The 21,750-nt window shown below is 60.3% G+C and overlaps 1 protein-coding gene across 5 annotated transcripts; it reads left to right on the forward strand.

Moving 5' to 3' along the window:
- Positions 1-1,906: 1,906 nt before the first annotated feature.
- Positions 1,907-21,478, forward strand: MED24 (mediator complex subunit 24). Of its 5 annotated transcripts, none has more exons than XM_065039187.1 (27): positions 1,951-2,019; positions 2,228-2,366; positions 3,058-3,217; positions 5,263-5,345; positions 5,832-5,870; positions 7,252-7,325; positions 8,429-8,652; positions 9,180-9,291; positions 9,790-9,940; positions 10,130-10,243; positions 10,386-10,433; positions 10,749-10,831; positions 11,434-11,520; positions 11,807-11,918; positions 12,398-12,540; positions 13,366-13,403; positions 14,058-14,140; positions 15,640-15,818; positions 16,362-16,461; positions 16,820-16,995; positions 17,071-17,335; positions 17,842-18,023; positions 18,297-18,390; positions 18,717-18,816; positions 20,317-20,394; positions 20,873-21,021; positions 21,150-21,478. In XM_065039187.1, exons 3-27 carry the CDS (start codon positions 3,154-3,156, stop codon positions 21,264-21,266), a joined length of 2,895 nt encoding a protein of 964 aa, XP_064895259.1. In that variant the 5' UTR covers positions 1,951-2,019; positions 2,228-2,366; positions 3,058-3,153; the 3' UTR covers positions 21,267-21,478. The 5 variants fall into 5 exon arrangements, with proteins under 5 accessions (XP_064895257.1, XP_064895258.1, XP_064895259.1 ...); XM_065039189.1 differs by having other exon boundaries at positions 1,951-2,006; XM_065039185.1 differs by lacking the exon at positions 3,058-3,217 and having other exon boundaries at positions 1,907-2,019.
- The last annotated feature ends 272 nt before the right edge of the window (positions 21,479-21,750 follow it).

The following is a 21,750-nucleotide window of genomic DNA, read 5'->3' on the forward strand; positions in this document are numbered from 1 at the left end:
AATCCTTCACACCCCCCCAAACACCGGTGGAGGCGTGTGGGAACCGCCCAAGTGTGTCCCCCCCGCACTGACCGGCACCGGCTGCCCCGGTTACCCCGCGGGAAGGGGAAGCCCCCGCGCCGGCCCCCCCTCCCGCTCGCCCCCCGCCTGCCCCCGGCGCTGGGAACGGCCCCGGCCCCTTCCGGCCCCCCCGGCCCCGGGGCTGGAGGCAGCTGGGCCGGGGCGTCCTGCCAAGGCCGGGACCGGAGCCTCGACGCCCTCCCCCCGCGCCGGCCCGGGGGGGCTGGGACCCCTTGTGCGCATCCCACACCCCCCCGCCCCGCCCGGGTCCAGTTTGGGGGTGCTTTGCCATGGGGGGGTGTTATCCAAGGGGGGCACCTCTGGTCCATCCCCCACCCGGACCCCCCCGGCGGTCTCCGGTTCTCCCCCCGGCAGCTGCGGAGAGCGGGAGCCCCCCCGGCACAGGAAATCGCTCCTCATGAATGGGCCCCCCCCCGCTGCCGGGGCCCCTCGGCCGCCGCTCGCCCGCCTAATCCCGGCCCCGGCGCGGGGGGATTTGCAGCGCCCCGGCCCCATGAATGATTCACCGGGGAATTAAGGGGCCTCTGAGCCCCCCCGAGCGGAGCGGGGGTTGGGTACAGTGGGTGGGGGGTGCTGAGGGGCCGCCGCCCCCCCAGCCCCGCTCCCCATCCTCCCGTTGCCGTGGCGATGGCTCGAGGCAGCCGTTGGGGATATTTTTAGCTGCTGGTACCGCATGGGGGTGGGGGGGGGCCCAGCCCCACGGCTGGTTCACGTGTGCACACCCACGCGTGTCTGCGGGCACATCTGTGCACATCTGTGTGTCCACGCATGCACGGGCATCTGTGCGCGCCTGCCCGTGGGCGCCTGCACACACACACGCACCAGCACACGCGTGTCTGTGTGCACACGTGTGCACACGTGTGTGCGGCACACGCAGACACCCGGGCATGTGTGTGCACACACACACACGTGCATCCACACCTGCTCCTCTGTGCAGCCCCGTGCTCGCACCCCCGTGTTTGCACGCTCCCATGCTGTGTGCACACCTGTGCTCACGTGTGTGCGTGCACGTGCACACGCATGCATCTGGGCGCACACCCAGGCACACGCACACCCTCATGTGCACACACACACGTGCCCGTGTTGACACGCCCAGGCCTCTCCACACACCGTGTTTGCACAACCTCGCCTTTGCACAGCCACGCATTTGCACCCCCTCACCTTTGCACCCCCAAGTATTTGCGTGCACTGTGCTTGCACACCCATGCCTTTGCACACACACCTTTGCACGCACCATGTTTGCATATCCATGCCTTTGCACAGCCACCCCTTTCAGACTGTGTTTGCACACCCATTCCTTTGCACAGCCATGCCTTTCACACTGTTGCACGCCCATGCGTTTGTCCCCCCACACCTTTTGCACTGTATTTGCACACCCATTCCTTTGCACACCCCCACCTTTGCACAGCCACGCCTCTCACACTGTGTTTGCACACCCATCCCTTCGCACCACCACAGCGCTCACACCGCCTTTGCGCACCCATTCCTTTGTACAGCCATGCCTTTCACACCCTGTTTGCACAAACACATCTTTGCACACCCCTCGTTTACACAGCCACTCCTTTGCACAGCCGTGCCTTTGCACGCACCGTGTTTCACACTCATGCATTTGCACACCCACACGTTTGCATACACCATGCTTGCACTCCTACGCCTTTGCACACGCGTGGATTTGCACACGCGTGGATTTGCACACCCGCGGATTTGCACACCCGCGGATTTGCACACCAGCGCTCGCGCCTTCTTTGCGCCCCGCCCAGCTCCCAACTACAACTCCCAGCAGCCCCCGCGCCCCGCTCCGAACTACAACTCCCAGCAGCCCCCGCGCCTCGCCCTTCCTCAGCACCCAATCAGCGCCCGGCTTGCTGGCGGGTGCCATCATGGCGGTGCCCAGGCGCTGAGGGGAGCGTTCGGCGGGCTTAGCGGTGCTGAGGGAGGGTGAGGGCGGCGGGGACGGTGGGATCGGTGCGGGGGGCGACCCCGGAGTCTCCCCCAACGCCCCAGGAGGGCTTGGGCTTCCTCGTCCCTCAGGAGCCGTTGGGCCTCTCAGCCCCTCTGCCTTTCCCCTGCGGGGAGGGGTCAGGAATCCTTCCCCCCGCTCCCCAAAAACGTGTCAGCCTTGCCCTGAGCGCCCTTCCCTTCGCAGGTCGCGGCCATGAAGGTGGTGAACCTGAAGCAGGCCATCCTGCAGGCCTGGAAGGAGCGCTGGAGCGACTACCAGTGGGCCATCAACATGAAAAAGTTCTTCCCCCGTGGAGCCACCTGGGATATTCTCAACCTGGCAGGTGTGGGGACGTGGGGCTGGGGGGGGGGATGTGGGGCTGGGGGGGGAGGATGTGGGGCTGGGGGGGGGATGTGGGGCTGGGGGGTGATGTGGGGCTGGGGGGGGGACGTGGGGCTGGGGGGGGGACGTGGGGCTGGGGGGGGGATGTGGGGCTGGGGGGGGGATGTGGGGCTGGGGACAACACAGGGGTGTGGGGATGGGGCTTTTGGCTTTGGTAGACCTGTTGCCTAGTGCCAGAGATTAAGCTGGCCTAAAGCTCAGCGTGTGGTGGGATTGCTGCAGTGATAGGTGCTCCAATGCTGCTGGCGCAGAGCTCTGGGATCGTGGAATCACAGAACGGTTTGGCTTGGAAGGGACCTTAAAGATGGTCCAGTTCCAACCCCTCGCTATGGGCAGGGACGCCTTCCACTAGACCAGGGGCTCGAAGCTCCGTCCAACCTCACCCTGAACACTTCCAGGGATGGGGAATCCACAGCTTCCCTGGGCAGCCTGTTCCAGGGCCTCACCACCCTCAGGGGGAGGAATTTCTTCCTTATATCCAACCTAAATCTCTCATCTTTCAGTGGAAAGCCATCACTCCTTGTCCCCTCACTACACACCATTTTGGAAAGTCCCTCTCCAGCTTTCTTGTAAGTCCTGTTTAAGTACTAAAAGGCCGCAATAAGGTCTCCCCGGAGCCTTCTCTTCTCCAGGCTGAACAACCCCCGGCTCTGTCCCAGCACCACTCACCACCCGGCCGCACGCGGGTTCCCGCCAGCTGCCTCAGTTTTCCCCACCGAGAGGGGATAATGATCCTGTCTGCCTCGTCAATGTGCCCGGCCAGAGGAGCGCAAAGCGCTGCGAAGGAGCCAGGTGCTTCTCCAAAGGCCGCTTCCCACCCCTGCTTATTGGACTTTCTTCTCCCACCCTTATTCAAGGGCATTTGACACAAATCCTGCCAAACATTGGTACCTGCTGAGCCCCGTGGTTTAAAGATTTGCCAGGCTTTTGTGCCAATTATAGAAACTTGTTGCTCGATTTTCCTTTTTTTTTTCGCTGTACAGCAAGCGTGTGTTTGCAAACCCTGGGTAAATAAACTGAGCGCTGCTCGAGGATTGCTGCACTGAGGGATTTAAAGGGAAATAGCCCTGGCGCAGGCAGCAGCGCTCTTCACCCCACCGAGGGGGAAACTTTTTTCAGACGGGTCATTTTTCCTCCCTCCATCCCACCAAGTGATTTTTCTAGCAGCGTCTGACCCGTGAGGGTGCGTTTTGTCAAACCAGCTCCTCAGGCTGGGTTTGTCCCCCTCTCTGTAGCCAGAGAAAGATTTGGCAGCCCAGCGTTCACTGTGGGGAAGGAGCCAGGTCCCTTTTTACCCCACTGCAAAAAGGAGCTTAAAAACGAAGATGTGACACTGACACCGTCCTGGGCAGCGCAAGGGTTGTTGTGGGCACACAGGGAAGCTGTTCCCGAGGCCCTAATGACTGTAGCAATCACTCCCACCCTTGCCACAGCCCTAGAACTGTCCTTTTCCCAAGCTCCTGCCTTTCAGATTTCAACTACAAAGGAGGAAGAGCTGGCACGGCCCGGCAGGATCGCGGCAGTGCCTGGCAAATCCGCACTGACATGTCTGCGGTGGGTCACAGCGTGTGGCTGACTCGTGTTGGCGCTCCCTGATTAGATGGGGAGGGGAAAGGCTGCCATCAGCCTTCTGTCCTCGAGCTGAGACGCTTTTGGCCGCGGTCTCAGCCTTTGAGCGAGACCCAGGGAGTCTCCTGCTGCCGCGATCGAGATCTGGCGATGGTTTCTGCTCCTCCTCGTCTTTGGGGTGATGATTTCCTGAACAGCCGCTGCCCCCTCTTGCATCTGGGTGCTTTGACCTACTTAGAGCCCGTACCACAGCCCGGGGCTTGCTTTTGGGAAGTGCTTTCTGCACTCTGCCATAGTTCAAATGGTCAATTAAAGGCTTGACTGAGCAGATAGGACGGGCAGAGCCCCTGCAGCAGCCACGGGCCGGCAGCCGGCGGCGGGGAGGGCCAGACGTGCTGGGCTGGGCCCCGCTGAGCGGGGCTGTTTGCCCTGAGTTCAGCCCCAGGAGCACAAAGATGCGAGAAGCTCCTGGGCAGGACGTGGGAGGGAGGGGAACGTGTTCAGAGAGCGGCAGGCGCTTTTTTTTGGGGCCAGGGTGCCCGTGGAGAGCTGAGTTAGCAGGAGGCCGCTTACGCTGCCTGAATTATTTACCAGCTTTTGCCATCGGGGATTAGAAAGTTGTGGGATTCTGTTGATTTCAGGGAAGCGCAATGCTGCAGTTGGCACAGTTTGTCTTTGCCACCTTTTCCCCTGTGCTGGGCACTGGGGAGGCCAAACCGCAAATCCTGGAGTCAGTTTTGGGCCCCTCACAATGAGAAAACCCTTGAGGTGCTGGAGCGAGTCGAGAGAAGGGAACGGAGCTGGTGAGGGGCTGGAGCACAAGTGTGATGGAGCGGCTGAGGGACCTGGGGGTTCAGCTGGAGAACAGGAGCTGAGGGGAGACCTTCTGATCTCTGAACTGCCTGAAAGGAGCTTGGAGCCAGGGGGGTCGACTCTGCTCCCCAGGAACAAGCGCCAGGAGCAGAGGAAACGGCCTCAAGTTGCGCCGGTTGAGGTTGGATGTGGGAACAATTTCTTCCCCAAAGGGCTGTGGGGCATTGGAACAGGCTGCCCAGGGCAGTGCTGGAGTCACCATCCCTGGAGGGTTGGACAGACGGACGTGAGGTTCTCAGGGACATGGGGCAGTGCCAGGGGTGGGGGAACAGTTGAACTCAATGATCTTGTGGGGCTTTTCCAACCAAAATGATTTTCTGAGGGCAGAGCGTGTGTGTGTCTCCACATCCCCACACCGTTTATGTGCTGACCCGGTCCCTTTCCTTCCCTTGCAGAGGCTCTTCTTGAACAGGCCATGATTGGGCCGTCACCCAACCCACTCATCTTGTCCTACCTGAAATATGCTATCAGCTCCCAGGTAATGACACTCCTCGTGCTGCAGACACTGCCGGTGTCACCTCACGGCCCCAGTTAGCAAGCGGGTGGCGGGCAGACACCCCTAATCTCACATCTGTGCCTCTTCTGGGTTCGAGTGTGCAGCGGAGGGCTCAGCACCTGCCCCAGGTGTGGATATTTCTCTAAATACCCCCTGCCCGTTGCCTGGCTGCACGCGGGCTGGAAATCCTTGTTCTTCGAGAGCCTCCATGCTTGCCGTGAGCTCTGCTTTTCCTTTAATACCGCCTAAAGTTTGTGTGAAACGAATCAGCGATCACCTAAAAATGTCTGTTTGGATTTGTGCCGGGTCGGCGCCCCGGCCCCGTCTGCGGTGACAGGCAGCGGGACCGTGCCCTGACCTTGCCGTTCCTCAGCAACCAGCACCGCGCTGGCAAACATCACCCGCTGACACGCTGCTGCACGGCGCTTGTTTTGCTTTTGTGTTGTGTTCTTTTTTTTTCCCTTGTAGATGGTGTCTTATTCCACGGTCCTGACGGCCATCAGCAAGGTACGGCTCTGACAGGTGCTGCCGGAGGTGTTTCTCTTTACCTATGACCCGCATATCCATTTCCCTCCCCAAAACTCTCACCGAATATAGGTCAAGTGGAAAATGACATCATCTGCTGAGTCAGCAGCGGTCAGACAGCACAGATTAGTGCCCGAGTCATTCCGTGTCCCGCTGGGGACAGGCTGCTGCCGTGCCTGCCCGGTCCCGCTCTGGTTTTGGGGACTGCCATGGGTGTGAAAGCCTCGTTCCTCCATCGTGTGGGGCCTGGCAGCTCCTGCCCCGCAGGCCCGCGTGTAAACCACACCCGGCTGCCGGAAACTGTGTCCCTCTGGGGCCGGCCGGTGCTGGCAGTGCCGCGGGGATCGGGAGCTGCTCACAAGGGAGGGCTGCCAGCGCCCGAGCCGCGGCCACCGCGGCTTCCCACGGGTGCTTGGCGTCCCCGTGCCGCTACAATGGGGATGAGCCCTCTGCTCGGCGTTTGGGGCTGCTCTGTGGGGAGCAGTAGCCCCTCGTGAGCTGTGTCAGGCCCCCACCCTCCCTGGGCACTTGCTTTGTCAGGGCGAGCTCTGATCTGAAGGGAGACGAATTTAAGGGAGAAGAATTTCTCACCTCCCCACTCCTTGTGGTTACTGGGGGACGGGAGGAGAAAGGTGCTGGTAGCCTCGCAGTGCCAGTCTTGTTTTGGGGTGTCACAGGCTGAGCTCGGAGCTGTGCCTTAATTGCACCCCAAGCCCTGGTGAGGATGAGGACCCCTCTAGTGGGGCTCAGCACCGATCCGGGCGGGTGGTTGTGCTCCCAGGGGAGGGTAGAGGCGGCCGGCACTGAGCACCGTGGCAGGTTCGTTCCAAGCAGCACAGGCTGCCCGTTCCAGTTGGGCAGGCAGAGAGCTGACCTTGAGAGCTGAGCTTTCCTCCTTCAGAGCAGCGTGGGCACAGAGCAGACCCGCGGGCAAGCTCCGGCCCGGCGGGGTGGCCCATCTGCTCTGCCGGGAGGCGGGGAGCCGCACTTCTGCTGCCCATCGGCCCCACGGCCAGCCGGGCTGTTGGCACACGCCGCCAGCCCCTGCCGAGCCGGGGGTGGGCACGGGGGCTGGCACCGGGCCACCACCGCGGCACGGAGCGGAGCTCAGCACACCGCTGCCGAGAAAACTCAGCCTTGTCCTCGCCGCCATGGCCCGGTTGCCTCCCGCAACCCTGGGAGGGCAGGACACGGCCGTCTGACAGCCCTGACCTAATTCTCTTTGGAGTGGCTGCTGGGCAGATGCCAGGGCGAATGTCCCGCGGCCGGCAGCGCATAGCACAGCGCACGGAGGAAGGGGTTGCATTGGTTTTTGAGGCCTGGCCTCTCCCGTCTGAAATCCTTTCGTGTTCCCTTGCTCTAGTTTGATGACTTCTCCCGGGATCTGTGTGTCCAGTCACTGCTGGAGATCATGGACATGTTCTGCGACCGCCTCAGGTATCGTGTGGCCCTTCCAGCCCGGCTGCCTTGGCCCCGGGCGGTACTGCGGGTGGTACCGGGAGCTGGGGGGGCCTGGCTGAGCCCAGGATACTAATCTCAGCAGGGGGAGGCACGTTTTCCCTTCTAGCTCCGCATCCATTCCCCCTCCAGCTGCTCCAGGCTGGGCTGCCACACAAATGCCAGCGCAGAGGGAGCCCAAAACCCCACCAGCTTTGTGAGAAGCTGCAAGAAACCCACCTGTAGTGGGCTAAACGCCTCTTCCGTGATATTTCTGCCCGGCTCACAGGTGGGCGTAAGCCCTGTGGCCTGAGAGTTTCTGTCCCCTCAGAGCATTTAATTTCTCTTGTGTGGCTTCTGCAGCTTCCCAGGGCCCTGGCTACAGTGTCCCCGTCTGCCAGCGCTCGCCGTCCTGCCTGCGCTGCCCCAGGCAGCTGCCTTGTTTTGCTTCGTGCTCTTCCGCTGGTGTTGCAGGACCCAGGGGAGCCCAGACAATTCAGGCCACAAAAACTTATTTAGAAAGCTCAGAAGTCTTCCTGTTAACCCTTGACAGCCTCTGCTGGGAGGCTGGAGCAGAGAGCGTGTGGTGAGGGCCAGCGGGAGAAGGAAGGCTGAAGGTAGCAGCTCTTCAATTAGATGAAATGAAGCAGCAGCGATGAATATGCACCAGTCACAGATGTTGCTGCAGAGCCGGCTGCTTAATCCAGCCCTTGCTTAATCTCATCCTCTGCTTAATTTGATCAAAACTTCTGGCCGCAATGATTTGTGCATCAGGAGGGGAAAGCGTTCACCTCTTGCAGCACATTGATCGATGCTGAGCCTCTCTTAGCAAGATAATTTGATTAGAGGCTTGGAAAGTTTCCCTGTAGTAGAGTGGTCAGAGAGGAGGCCGCGCTGGGGAGGCTTTATTTCCCCTGGCACAGTGGGCTGGATGCTGGCGGGCTGAGCACGGTGGGATCTGCGACAGAGGAGCTGAGAGCCGGCGAGCACATGGGCTGGGAGCTCGGGATGTGGGTTTGGATCCCTGTGTCTGTGCCTCGGTTTCCCCAGAGGCAGCAGCCCAGCCCATGGTGAGCACGGTCCCATTTTTTTCCCCTTCCCAGCTGCCACGGCAAAGCCGAGGAGTGCATCGGGCTCTGCCGGGCGCTGATGAGTGCCCTCAACTGGCTCCTGCGCTGTGCGGCCTTCTATGCCGAGAAGGTGAAGGAGACGCTGGAGCAGGCAGCGGCCGAGAGCCAGCTGAAGATGTGTCTGGAGCGGCTGGAGAAGATGCTCAGCAGCACCAAGAACCGCGCCCTGATCCACATCGCCAAGCTGGAGGAGACGTGTACGTGGCCACCCCTGCCCTGCCCTGCGGCAATGCTCTGCCCGTGGCTACTGCTGGGGCTTCCTGCTGGCCCTGGGGACATGTCATTGTCACCTCTCCCTTCCCCCTGCCCGGCTCCTGCCGCATTGTCCCTGCAGCTTCAAGCCCATCCATCTTCCAGCCCTGTTGCTGTAACCATCTCCTCCCTGGCTCCGTGCCACCCTCTGCCCCCTCCCCTCCTCGGAAGAGGAGCAGAATTAATGCGAAGGCTGCGGGAGCTGTTCCTGGGCGTGCGGCGGGGCCCGTGTTCCACCGACGTGCCTGGCACAGCCCTGCACCTCAGCTCCGTGCCTGCGTCTGGCCAGGAGCCTGTGCCAGGCCCGAAGCGGGAGCTGCTGGGTGACACGCAGACCCTTGGCTTGGGTTCGCAGAGGTGCGCTGAATTCAGCTCACCGCAAGCCCCCAGCCTTGGCAGACCCTCTGTGCTGCCTGCCTGGCTTCTCAGCATGTCACTGTCCCTCTGCTGAGCGCCTGCCCTCCCTCCCCAGCCTCCTGGAGCACCGTGGAGCAATCCCTTGTCAAGCTGGGGGAGAACCTGAGCAGCCTCAGCAACTCCCCGCTGCGAAGCCAGGCTGACGACTGCATCTCCCTCATCAAGAGGTAGTTTTGTGCTGCTGTCTGTGGGCTCAGGGAATAATAAAATGGGTCTGAGCCCCATGCTGGGGGCTGGGAGCCTCCTCCCTCCCCCCACGCTGGTTCTCTGCTTCCCTCTCCCTCCCCAGCTCAGACCCCGGCCCTGGGGCAGGAGAGGGGACAGGGCTAGTGGTGACTTGCTGCAAAAGAGTCTTACCCAGAGGTTGCTCTTCCAGCAGCCCTGGGGCCTCTCGCTGTCCCCCAGCTGCTCTGGTCGCACCAGAGCTTCTGTCCCTGCTCTGGATTGTCCCCAGAGATGCTCCCAGGGCCCTGGCTGTGACACGGGGGGCTCAGCTGTCCCCAGAGGCTCCTCTGCAGGGCACTGGGGCTACAAACTGTCCTGTCCCGGGGAGATGTAGGACACCAAAGGTCTGGGGCTTGGCCAGGGAGGGAGGATAGGATGGGAGGAGCAAGGATCCATCCTTGCAAGGCTCCAGTGACCCCGTGCTATTCTTTTCCACCCAGCATCCCCACCATGCTCTCGATGCACTCTGAGCAGCTGAACAAGACCGGTTTCCCCACCGTGCATGCTGTGGTGCTGCTGGAGGGGACCATGAACCTCACGGGAGAGACCCAGCTGCTGGTTGAGCAGCTGATGATGGTGAAGAGGATGCAGGTACAGAAGTGACAGCTTGTTCTCCTGCTCAGGGTTGTCCTGGGGGCTGTGGGACTGGGGACCTCCCTGTGCTGACCCTGGGGAGCAGCGGGAGCCCATCAGCACTTTTGCAGGGGGTTCAGGGTTTACCTGCATTTTTGGGGAGTTGCTTTATTTGCACTAGGGGAATTTTGTCTGTGTACCCTGCAGCGCATCCCCTCCCCACTCTTCATACTGGAGATCTGGAAAGCCTGTTTTGTGGGGCTCATCGAGTCCCCAGAGGGCACGGAAGAGCTGAAGTGGACAGCGTTCACCTTTCTGAAGGTAGAGCCCAGCCTCGCGGTTCCCTGTGACACTGGAAGGACCCTGTGGAGCGGGAGGCAAGGGGACAGAGTCCCCATGGGAGGGCCTGGCTGCAGAGTGGGCTCCACCTCGCTCAGTCACAGCCATGCCCTGTGTCTTTCAGATCCCCCAGGTCCTGGTTAAACTCAAGAAGTATCCCCAAGGGGAGAAGGTGAGTGTTGAGGGCTGTTGGTTGGAGCTGTGTGCCACGTTGTGTGCTCAAGTGAGGTGTGTTTGTTACGATGGTGGTGGCCATAGCATCATTGAATAGTTTGGATTGGAAGGGACCTTCACAGCTCATCAGGTCCAACCCCTGACATGAGCAGGGACATCTTCACCCAGATCAGGTTGCTCAGAGCCCCGTCTCTGGGCTCTGATGGTCCGTGTCCCAGCAACCTTCCACTAATAGACAAGTCAGCGTGGGAGGGGAAGGTGGGCTTCCGTCAGCAGCACTCCAGGCTGAGTGCTTGGCTTTTTTGTATGGCAGGACTTCACTGAGGATGTGAACAGCGCCTTTGAGTTCCTGCTGAAGCTGACTCCTCTCCTTGACAAAGCAGATCAGCGATGCAAGTGAGTCCTTGCTGTGCCCAGGGCTGACCTGCAGCTCCCTGAGCCTGTGGCCTCTCCAACCCTGTCCTCTTTGTGGGGAGATGTGATGCGGGGTGACAGGGCAGCTCCTGGCAACACTTCTTTTGGAATCCCCCTACCCTGTGGCACTGCCTGGGGCAGCAGGAATCACAGAATGTCAGAGGGATTGTGGTTGCAGGGACCCCTGTAGATCCCCAGCCCAGCCCTGCTCATGCAGGGTCACAGAGCAGATCACACAGGTGAGTCCAGGGGGTTTGAATGTCTCAGAGAAGGAGACTCCACACCCGCTCTGGGCAGCCTGGGCCAGGCTCTGGCACCGCAAAGGGAAGAAGTTTCTCCTCGTGTTCACATGGAGCCTCCTGTGTTTCAGTCTGTGCCCGTCGCCCCTCACCCTGGCGTTGGGCACCACTGAACAGAGTCTGGTCCATCCCCTGACACCCACCCTGAGATATTGATCCCGTTGATCAGATCCCTCTCAGCTTCTCTTCTCCAGCTCAACAGCCCCAGCTCTCTCAGCCTTTCCTCAACAGAAAGATGCTCCAGGAATGCTGTCCCTCGGGCTAACGTTCTCCTCTCTTTTCCAGTTGTAACTGCATGAGTCTGCTCCTGCAGGAGTGCAGCAAGCAGGGGCTGCTGTCGGAGGCCAACATGGAAAACCTGAGCGAGAAACGGTACAACCTCCTCAACATTTTGGGTTGGAGCACCTTGTCTTGCTGGCCTTCTTGTGGGGGGAGCATAAAGGACCAGCTGTGATGCCGCTGGCTGTCGTGCAGTTGGGACACTGTGGTCCAGGGGGATGTGGCTTTGCTTTTGGGGACAGAACCAAAGTCTGTCCTCTCAGAGCGGCAGCTGTGGGGTGCTGATGGTGGAGGTGGGTGGGAGGTGGCTGAGGGGCAGGGAGGAGCGGGACAGGGTGACAGATCCCTGCTCATGGGTCCCTTGTCGTGGATCCCTCAGGCAGGCGGACAGAGAACACGCTCCGCACTTGAAATCGGCAGAGAACGCCAACATCCAGCCGAACCCGGGGCTCATCCTGAGGGCCGAACCGACTGTCACCAACATCCTGAAGGTGAGTCCCCCCTGCAACTGTCTGGGCTCAGCCCCAGAGCCCGTTTCCAGCAGCAGCAGCTTCACCAGGCAGCCGGGGGGTTGGGTGGTGCCACATCTCCTCTTGTAATTATAGAATCACCACAAATCCTGGGGTCAGTTTTGGGCCCTTCACAACAAGAAAGACCTTGAGGTGCTGGAGTGAGTTCAGAGAAGGGAATGGAGCTGGGGAAGGGGCTGGAGCACAAGTGTGATGGGAGTGGCTGAGGGAGCTGGGGGGGTTTAGATTGGATCTTGGAAACAATTTCTTCCCCAAAGGGCTGTGGGGCATTGGAACAGGCTGCCCAGGGCAGTGCTGGAGTCACCATCCCTGGAGGGCTGGACAAACGGACATGAGGTTCTCAGGGACATGGGGTGGTGCCAGGGGTGGGAGAACGGTTGGACACGATGATCTTGAAGGGCTTTTCCAACCAAAATGATTCTATGGTTCTTTTTTTGTAGACCATGGATGCGGATCACTCCACGTCCCCTGAGGGTTTGCTGGGGGTCTTGGGTCACATGCTGTCTGGGAAGAGCCTGGACTTGCTGCTGGCAGCAGCAGCAGCGACGGGCAAACTGAAATCCTTTGCTCGGAAGTTCATCAAGTGAGTATCCTGGACAACACCATTCCTGGGGACGAGCAGGGCTGGGGTGAACAGGCAGCCCCCCCCAGGCTCTTCTCCACGCTCTGGTCTCTGCAGTGCAGAGCTCTGGGAAGGGCTGGGATTGAGGGGGGGCTGCACCCCACAGCTTCTGTGTGAACAGGGTAGAGAAGGGAAGTCGGGTTGGTTTAAGGGTATTAAGAGAACTTGAAAGTGCCGACGCAGCCTCAGATCCAGGGTGCTCGCTGTGCGTGCACCTTCGGTCCCCAGACACCCGTGTCCTGGTTAGAGCACACGCACCAGCACGCGTGGGGCTGCATGATAGAATAGAATCGTAGAATAGAATCACAGAACAGTTTGAGTGCAACAATTCCTTCCTTGTGTCTCACCCCTTTTAAGCACCCATGTCCTTCATCGTGGAGCCTGGGGCAGTTCTAACTACACCAGCCCAGCTGCTGCTTGCTCAGTTTGGGGGTTTGTACTGCCGTATGGTGAGGGCTGTGCTCATAAATCCCCGCGCAGCTGGGCAGAGCCGGCTCTGGCGAGAGGACGGCGCTCAATCGCCGGGCTAGCTGGGTGTGAGGGAGAACACAGCGTTGCTGGACCTGTTTTGCTGCAGGGGAGCAGAGGGAGGAGGCGGCTCGTCCCTGCTCGTCTCTGCCATGCCAGGGGGTGTCTGCGGAGCCGGGCTGGGTCCCTCGGTGCGGGGCATGGAGCTGGATGTGGTGCAGGGAGGGATCTGTGGGCAGGGGCAGCCCCTCCTGTCTGGGGGACAGCAAGAGGTTTCACGTGGTGCTAACGCTTCCCTGTGGCTCTTTCTTCATCTAGGCTGAACGAGTTCACGAAACACATCACCGGAGAAGGCTGTAAGTGCCTGCTTGTCTGTGTGTGGGGTGGTTCGAGCTGTGCTCCCCCCGCCGCCACGTACTGGGACGCTGTGGGGCCTAACCGGATTAAGCTGGGACTGGCTTTGGCGCCAGGAAGAGCTGAGCTGTGCCGGGCCCGGCTGGGGGCATGTGGCCGGGTGCCAGTGGGGATCTGTGTCCCCGGGACCCGCTGCCCTCACGCGTGGCACATACGTGTGCATGCCAAATGTGGGGTGTTCCCTGCATGCGGGACAGAGCTCCCACTCCCCAGCACAGCCCGCAGGGCCCCTCGGGGCCGGCCCTGCCCTGGCTCCCTCCCTGGAAGGGGTGATGTGTCAGCACCAAGCCCGAGATAAGGACTCTGCATTTGTGTGTGATGAAACTCACTGAGTGCTCTGACCTTCCACGGCGCGGGGGGAGCCCAGGGATGCTCTGGGGCTGCTGAAAAGCTGCTTTGGGGGCTCGAGGGGAGGTGTACAGGTTAGAGGGGAAGCAGTTGGTGTATCCCCTGTAGCCCTTGTTTGCACACAAGCACTTGGGAGTTAGAAAAGCTGCCTGGGGGAAGCAAGGTCCTGCCCCCCCCTAGGTCGCAGGGCTCCTGACTCCTCATGCTGAGGCTGGAGATCCCCAAACTCTTTGTTTCTTCTTCCCCAGCCAAAGGAGCCCCAGTTCGGGCCCTGCTCTTCGACATCTCCTTCCTCATGCTGTGCCACGTGGCCCAGACCTACGGCTCAGAGGTGAGTGTCCTCGGAGGGACTGGGGCTCTGACTTTGCCACCATCCCCACCAGCACTGCCTGGTGCCTTTCACCTGGCGCAGGTAGAAATCTGTCCCTGCATAGAATCACAGAATCATTTTGGTTGGAAAAGACCCTCAAGATCATGGAGTCCAAGCATAACCCACCCCTGGTGCTGCCCCTTATCCCTGAGAACCTCATCTCTGTCTGTTCAACCCCTCCAGGGATGGTGACTCCAGCACTGCCCTGGGCAGCCTGTTCCAATGCCCCACAGCCCTTGGGGGAAGAAATTGTTCCCCAGATCCAACCTCAACCTCCTCTGGTGCAACTTGAGGCCGTTTCCTCTGCTCCTGGCGCTTGTTCCTGGGGAGCAGAGCCCGACCCCCCTGGCTCCAACCTCTTTTCAGGCTGTTCAGAGATCAGAAGGTCTCCCCTCAGCTCCTGTTCTCCAGCTGAACCCCGAGATCCCTCAGTCTCCATCACACTTGTGCTCCTTCCCCAGCTCCATTGCAGGGTCTGTCCGTGCCCGGCGATGGCGCAGGGGTGGCTGCTGCCTCCTTCTACGGTATCAATGTGAACTCTGCCTCCACACCCTCTCCAGCCTGGCTGTGATCTCACTGGACTTTTCCCAGCCTTTTCCCAGTTTTTTCCCAGCCTGTTCCCTCTGGTTTGGTGCTGACTGGGCTGGGGGGAGGCACATGCAGCCCCTCCCCAGCGAGAGGAGGAACTCGCAGCCCCGCTCAGGAAACAGCACTTGGGTTGTGTGAAAACTTTCCAGGTTTCGACATCTGTGTGTGTTGGGAGGCGAAACGATACCGAAAGGCTGGGAAGGCTGAGAGGGAGCGAAAGGCGGGCGGGGGGGCCTGGGGAGGGGGGGGTCCTGGCTGGAGGCAGCTTGGAGCGGACGTGCCCGGGCTGTCTGCTGAGATCTCATCCCCCTGCTCCCGCCCACAGCGACTTTCCTGACCAGCTGCTGCTGAACAGCTGTGCAAAACTTGTTTGGTTTTTTTTTGACAAAAATAGTGTCCCTTGGGTGACAACGAGCTGAAGGGAGAAGGGGGGATGTGGGATTCCCAGCTTGTGTCCCCCCCCGGGGAGCCCTCCCAGCTGGACCGTGCGCCCCGACCCCATGGAGCCGTGGGGCAGTTAGTGCTGGGGACCCTGAGCAGGGTGGGGGACAAGTGACACTTTGTGGGCAGAACACGGTGACACCGCTGCTGTGCCTGCTGGTCCTGGGCTGGTGTCACCATCTGATATGGGCCGTTGTCCTCCTTGGGGGGGAATCCTCTGCTAGAGGGGGCAAACCACAGCCCACAGACTGGAAACCAGTGCCTTACTGGGGGCTGAGCAGGGCCTGCCTTTCCGTGCAGGCCACAGGGCGGCGCTGCTCCCCCGGCCATGAACACCCCAGGATAGGGGTCCGACCCCAGGGTGGGGGTCCCCAGCAGGGTCCCTGCAGGGTGCAGACCGTGTGACAGACCCTGGACTGGTTTCCTTGCAGGTGATCCTGTCGGAGTCGAGCCCAGCGGGTGAGGTGCCATTCTTCGAGACCTGGATGCTGACCTGCATGCCCGAGGAGGGGAAGATCCTGAACCCCGACCACCCCTGCTTCCGCCCCGACTCCACCAAGGTGGAGTCCCTGGTTGCCCTCCTCAACAACTCCTCCGAGATGAAGCTGGTGTAAGAGCTTGGCTTGAGCGGGAGGGGAGCGGCCACCCCAGAACGGGGCCACAAAAATAATCAAGGGGGTGAAACAGCTCTGCTGGGAGGACAGGCTGAGAGTTGAGAGTGTTCAGCCTGGGGAAGAGAAGGCACCAGGGAGACCTTATTGTGGCCTTTGCGTACTTAAAAGAAAGAGGGAACAGACTCTTCAGCAGGGCCTGTTGCAAAAGGACAAGGGGTGATGGTTTTAAATTAAAGGAGGGAGATTCAGGCTGGACATGAGGAAGGAATTGTTGCCCTGAGGGTGGTGAGAGCCTGGCCCAGGTACCCAGAGAGGTGGTAGATGAACCATCCCTGGAGACATCCCAGGCCAGGCTGGACGGGGCTCTGAGCAACCTGAGCTGGTGAAGATGTCCCTGCTCATGGCAGGGGGGAACTGGGGGAGCTGGGAAGGTCCCTTCAACCCAAACCATTCTATGGTTCTATAATCCTCCCTGGCCCCATGGTTGCTCTGAATGAGTGCAGTGCCTGACCTCCCCCCGGTCCCTCTCTCCTTGGCAGGCAGATGAAGTGGCACGAGGCGTGTCTGAGCATCTCAGCCGCCATCCTGGAGATCCTCAACGCCTGGGAGAACGGTGTCCTTACCTTCGAGTCCATCCAGGTGAGGCTGGCAGGAGGACATGTGGGGCAGAGCAGGGACACCAGCACTGTGATGTGTCCTGGGGAGGAGCCAGAGGTTACGCAGGGCAGGGGTCTCCTGTTCTCATATCCTGAACGCTGCTGCAGCAGCCACTGCGGAGCTCTCTGGCTCCTTCATGACCTGGGTGGGGAGCTGCAGCCCCTTGATGTTGTCCCAAGCGGCCCTGTTGGTGGCAGTGGGGCTGGCAGGGCCACCCTGTGAAGGAGAGAAGGGTTTGGACCCTGTAATCAGGACCCACAGCCCTGGGCGGTGATGCTGGGGTGAAGCCCATGCATCCCCACGTGTCTGTGCTCATCCACCTCCACATCTCCTCCCCTAGAAAATCACGGACAACATCAAGGGGAAGGTGTGCAGCATGGTGGTGTGCGCCGTGGCCTGGCTGGTGGCCCACGTCCGCATGCTGGGCTTGGACGAGCGCGAGAAGTCCCTGCAGATGATCCGCCAGTTGGCCACCCCCCTGCACAGCGAGAACACGCTGCAGTTCTACAACGAGCGGTAAGTCCTGGCTCGCTGTGCCTGTCCTTCCTGCGCTCCCTGGGGCCCGCGTGAGCCCGTCTCTCTCTGCCGCAGTGTGGTGATCATGAGCTCCATCCTGGAGCACATGTGTGCGGATGTCCTGCAGCAGACGGCCACACAGATCAAGTTTCCCTCCACGGGGATGGACACCATTCCCTACTGGAACCTCCTGCCCCCCAAGAAGCCCATCAAGGAGGTGCTAACGAGCGTGTTCACCAAGGTGCTGGAGAAGGGCTGGGTCGACAGTCGCTCCATCCACATCTTCGACACCCTGTTGCACATGGGTGGTGTCTACTGGTTCTGCAACAACCTGGTCAAGGTACGGGGTGAAGGAGGGTCTTATTGATGAGATAAATATGTCAGGGTGGGTGTCAGAGGATGGACCAGACTGTTCAGTGGTGCCCAACGCCAGGGTGAGGGGCGACGGGCACAGACTGAAGCACAGGAGGCTCCATCTGAACACGAGGAGAAACTTCTTCCCTTTGCGGTGCCAGAGCCTGGCGCAGGCTGCCCAGAGCGGGTGTGGAGTCTCCTGCTCTGAGACATTCAAACCCCTGGGATCCTGTGTGATCTGCTCTGTGACCCTGCGTGAGCAGGTGGGGCTGGGGATCTACAGGGGCCCCTGAAACCTCGACCACCCCACGATTCTGTGAGGCAGGTGGCTGCGAATCCCAGCGCCACGGCTGGGTGTTGAGGATGGAACTGGCGGTCCAGCTCATGCTCCCAGTGCCCAGGAATCCTGCTTGTACTGGGTTGGCGCTGGATGCAAGTGGGACAGGCCCAGCCGTGCCCGTGTGTCCCTCAGCCCTGTCCTCTGCCTTGCAGGAGCTGCTGAAGGAGACGCGGAAGGAGCACACGCTGCGGGCCGTGGAGCTGCTCTATGCCATCTTCTGCCTGGACATGCAGCAGCTGACGCTGACCCTGCTGGGTCACATCCTTCCCAGCCTGCTGACCGACTCCTCCAAGTGGCACACGCTCATGGACCCGCCGGGAAAAGCCTTGGCAAAGTAAGACCCCAGACCCACGGGCACCCTCTAGTTTGGGGCGGGTGGGGATAGGGAGATGGTCTGTCCCAACACATGCTACAGACTCTGCTGTGTTTGGACAACGTCCTCAGACACATGGTGTGAATTTTGGGGTTGTCCTGTGAAGGGACAGGAGTTGGACTCGATGATGCTTGTGGGTCCCTTCCAACTAAGGACATTCTGTGATTCCATGCCCCCCCTTTGCTCACACACTGGCACTGGGGCGGGCTGGCAGTCTCCCTCCTCTGTCCCCAGGCTCTCTGTCTGGTGTGCCCTGAGCTCCTACTCCTCCCACAACAAGGGCCAAGCGTCCGCCCGGCAGAAGAAGAGGCACCGAGAGGACATTGAGGTTGGTACGACACAGGGTTTGGTTGGAGGGTCTCTGCTTGAGGAGGTGGTGGTGGCAGGAGCGGCAGAGACCTGACTCCCTGCCTGGGTGCTCAGGGCTGTCTGAAGTCCTTTGGCCTTAAAATATGGGTTTTTTCCTTTCTTTTCTGGGGAAGGAGGTTTGGAATGAGATGGTCTGAATGGGGTTGGCCCAGGCTGGGGTTCTCTGGGTGAGCAGAGATCTTAGTTGTGGACCGTGGGGCTGTGCAGAGCCCAGGGGGGGCATTTGCCATGGCGAGGGGGGCTGGGACCCCCCTAAGAGTGGAGCTGAGCCCCCTTTCCCCCCAGGATTACATCAGCCTCTTCCCGCTGGACGACACGCAGCCCTCCAAGCTCATGCGCCTGCTCAGCTCCAACGAGGAAGACGCCAACATCCTCTCCAGCCCCAGTAAGTGCGGACAGGGCGGGCACCGTCCCGCTTTGCCGCTCCTCTCGGGGTGTGAAATGTGTATTGGCACAAAACCACTTCTTGTCACAAGCCACTCAGGTGAAGATCTAGAGATTTAGAGCGCTCAAGTGTCTTTTGCTGAGTTCTTGTGAAGCTTTTGCTCTTAGAAAAGGTCAAAGCTCTTGATTGCTCTGATTGGAACAGCTTTGGAAAGGGGCTGAGGTCAGACATTCCCCCCCATGACGTTGCCACCCAACCCAGTGTGTCGTGCTCAAGGGGCTTGGGGGGAAATTTTTAGAGCCCCGTCACCCCCAGACAATCTGTGTGGGACCGGGGGGCTGATGTGCTGCAGCACAAGTGGCAGGAGGTGACATTCCCAGTGGCTGTGGCTACATCCCCAAATTCCACTCTTGTGAACAAGGCGGCGAGCGGAGCCGATGAGTCCCTGCAGCTCCGGCGGATGTGCCGGGGGGTGTCCGTGCCCCCGGTCCTGTCACCGCTCCCACGTACATTGTCTGCACTCCTGGGCAGTGAGTCAGGACGTTCCTCAGTCATTATTTCTCCTGATGCCCTTATCCTAAATTACTCTTCACTTATTAATTTTCAGCACATCCCATCAACCTGTGGTTTTTGTTGGTTTCGTTATTGTCGAAATACGGGCTTTTCCCTTTATCTCACTATCTTTTTTTAACTTTTTGAGGCACTTCCACCTCTTTACAGTGACATTCAGGACTTTTTTTGGGCTGTTCTCTGCCCCGATGTGGAAACGCCGCTTCCTGCGGCCACGTAACTCATGTGATTCCATGAGAAAAGTGTGGGAGGGCTTCTTTCTTTTTATGAGCATCCTCAGAGCAGCACAAGGTGGGTCCTGCTGATTTTTGGCAGTAGTTGTGTACTCTGGGTCTGCACAGGAGGCTCCTGTCCCATCGGAGTTGTCCTGCAGGTGCACCCAGTGGTGCTTCACTGGCTCGGATAAACCCCTTTGCCTTGTCTAAATTTCCCTCCTAGTCCATCGCCACAGCTCTAGCAGCTAAATTGTACCCTGAGAGCGATTTTTTCGCGCTGCTGTGCAGCTGTGGAACATCTGGCTCGCTCCGCCCCGCCGGCTGCGCTGCAGGATGTGCGGCGTGCGCGTTGCTTCGCCTTGGCCGAGAAGCTGTTCCCCTCCTTTGTGCTTCGTGACATCGCGTGACTCCGCTCGTGCCCTCGCGCAGCGTCAGGGCCGAGTCAGCGCTGCAATTAAACCCCGGTGGGGAGGTGCAGCTCCCGGGCTCCCTCACGCTCCGGGGATGTCGTTAATCTTGGTCAGATTTGGAATAAAACTGGCTTGTGCAAGAGCGAAGTGTCACAGCCCCGGGGCGGCGTGTGGAGCCCTCCCCAGGCTGCTGTGTGTGTCCCCCGTGTGTGGGGAACTGTTCCGGCTGCTCCCACTGCAGCGGAACGGGGTGGTGACCGAGGCAGAGACCATTCCAGCCTGACGCCTGTTCTCCCCCCCAACAGATCGCTCCATGAGCACCTCGCTCTCTGCCTCCCAGCTTCACACCGTCAGCATGAGGGACCCGCTCAACAGGGTGCTCGGTAAATCCCGGAGGGGTATCCGGTGTTGGGACCCAGCCCTGGGGTTGGATTAACCATGTTGAGACACTGATTGGGACCTGTCCACTGAACCCACCTGGCTTTTGGTATTTCCCTGTCTCCATGCCATAGAATCATAGAATCATTTCGGTTGGAAGAGACTCTCAAGATTGAGTCCAACCGTCCCCCACCCCAGCACTGCCCCATGTCCTGAGAACATCATCTCCATCTGTCCAGCCCTCCAGGGCTGGTGACTCCAGCACTGCCCTGGGCAGCCTGTTCCAATGCCCCACAGCCCTTTGGGGAAGAAATTATCCCAAATTTCCAACCTCAACCTCCCCTGGCGCAACTCGAGGCCGTTTCCTCGCTGAACCCCCAGGTCCCTCAGCCGCTCCATCACACTTGTGCTCCAGCCCCTCACCAGCTCCGTTCCCTTCTCTCCACTCGCTCCAGCACCTCAAGGGCTTTCATTTCATTTCAGCAAACCTCTTCCTGCTCATCTCCTCCATCCTGGGGGCCAAGACCGCTGGCACCCACACCCAGTTTGTCCAGTGGTTCATGGAGGAGTGTGTGGACTGTCTGGAGCAGGGCAGCCGCGGCAGCATCCTCCAGTTCATGCCCTTCACCATGGTGAGTCCCGCAGCCGCGAGATCCTCCTCCCTGCTCCCACGGGACAGACAGACATGTCCTGGTGGGTCCTGCTGCCCGCCCTCCTGTCTCCAGCACCTTTGTGACTCTGTTTCTCCGCTCTCCGGCAGGTTTCAGAGCTGGTGAAAGTCTCCACCATGTCCAATCCTAGAATCGTCCTGGCCATCACGGATCTCAGCCTGCCCCTGGGCCGCCGTGTCGCCGCCAAGGCCATCGCCGCGCTGTGAGCAGGACGTCTCCCTCCCGCCGTGCGGGAGAGGGCAGTCGGGCTGCGTGACCCCACCAGAACCGGGGTGCTGGGACGGGGACGCTGGGGACAGCCGCTCCGTCACCACAGGCTCCTTCCCTTTGCGTTCAGCCTCCTTCAGTGCCTTGAGCTGTCAGAGACTGAAACACCCCCCTGGCTTTTTTTCTATAATTCATTGAGGTTTTTGTAGAACCAGGCTTTGCCTCGTTTCTCTTCGGTTTCCTGACGTGCTGAAACGGCACGAAAATTCTTGTTGGAAATTCCTCCCCATGAGCGCGAGTTCACCCCGTGTCCCCGGTCATGGGCGCCCACCAGCCCCTGCGTAACCACGGCAGCACCAGCACCGGGGCTGTCCCGGCACCCGGTCAGCTGCTTTGGCAGTGAATCCCTGTCACTGTCACAAAACCCTGACCCTGAGGGGGTGGCAGGGCCGGGGTGGCTTCGCCTCCGCTCCTTTCGTTTGT

The sequence above is a fragment of the Columba livia genome, chromosome 23 (genome assembly GCF_036013475.1).
Source record: "Columba livia isolate bColLiv1 breed racing homer chromosome 23, bColLiv1.pat.W.v2, whole genome shotgun sequence".
NCBI classification, from domain to species: Eukaryota; Metazoa; Chordata; class Aves; order Columbiformes; family Columbidae; genus Columba; species Columba livia.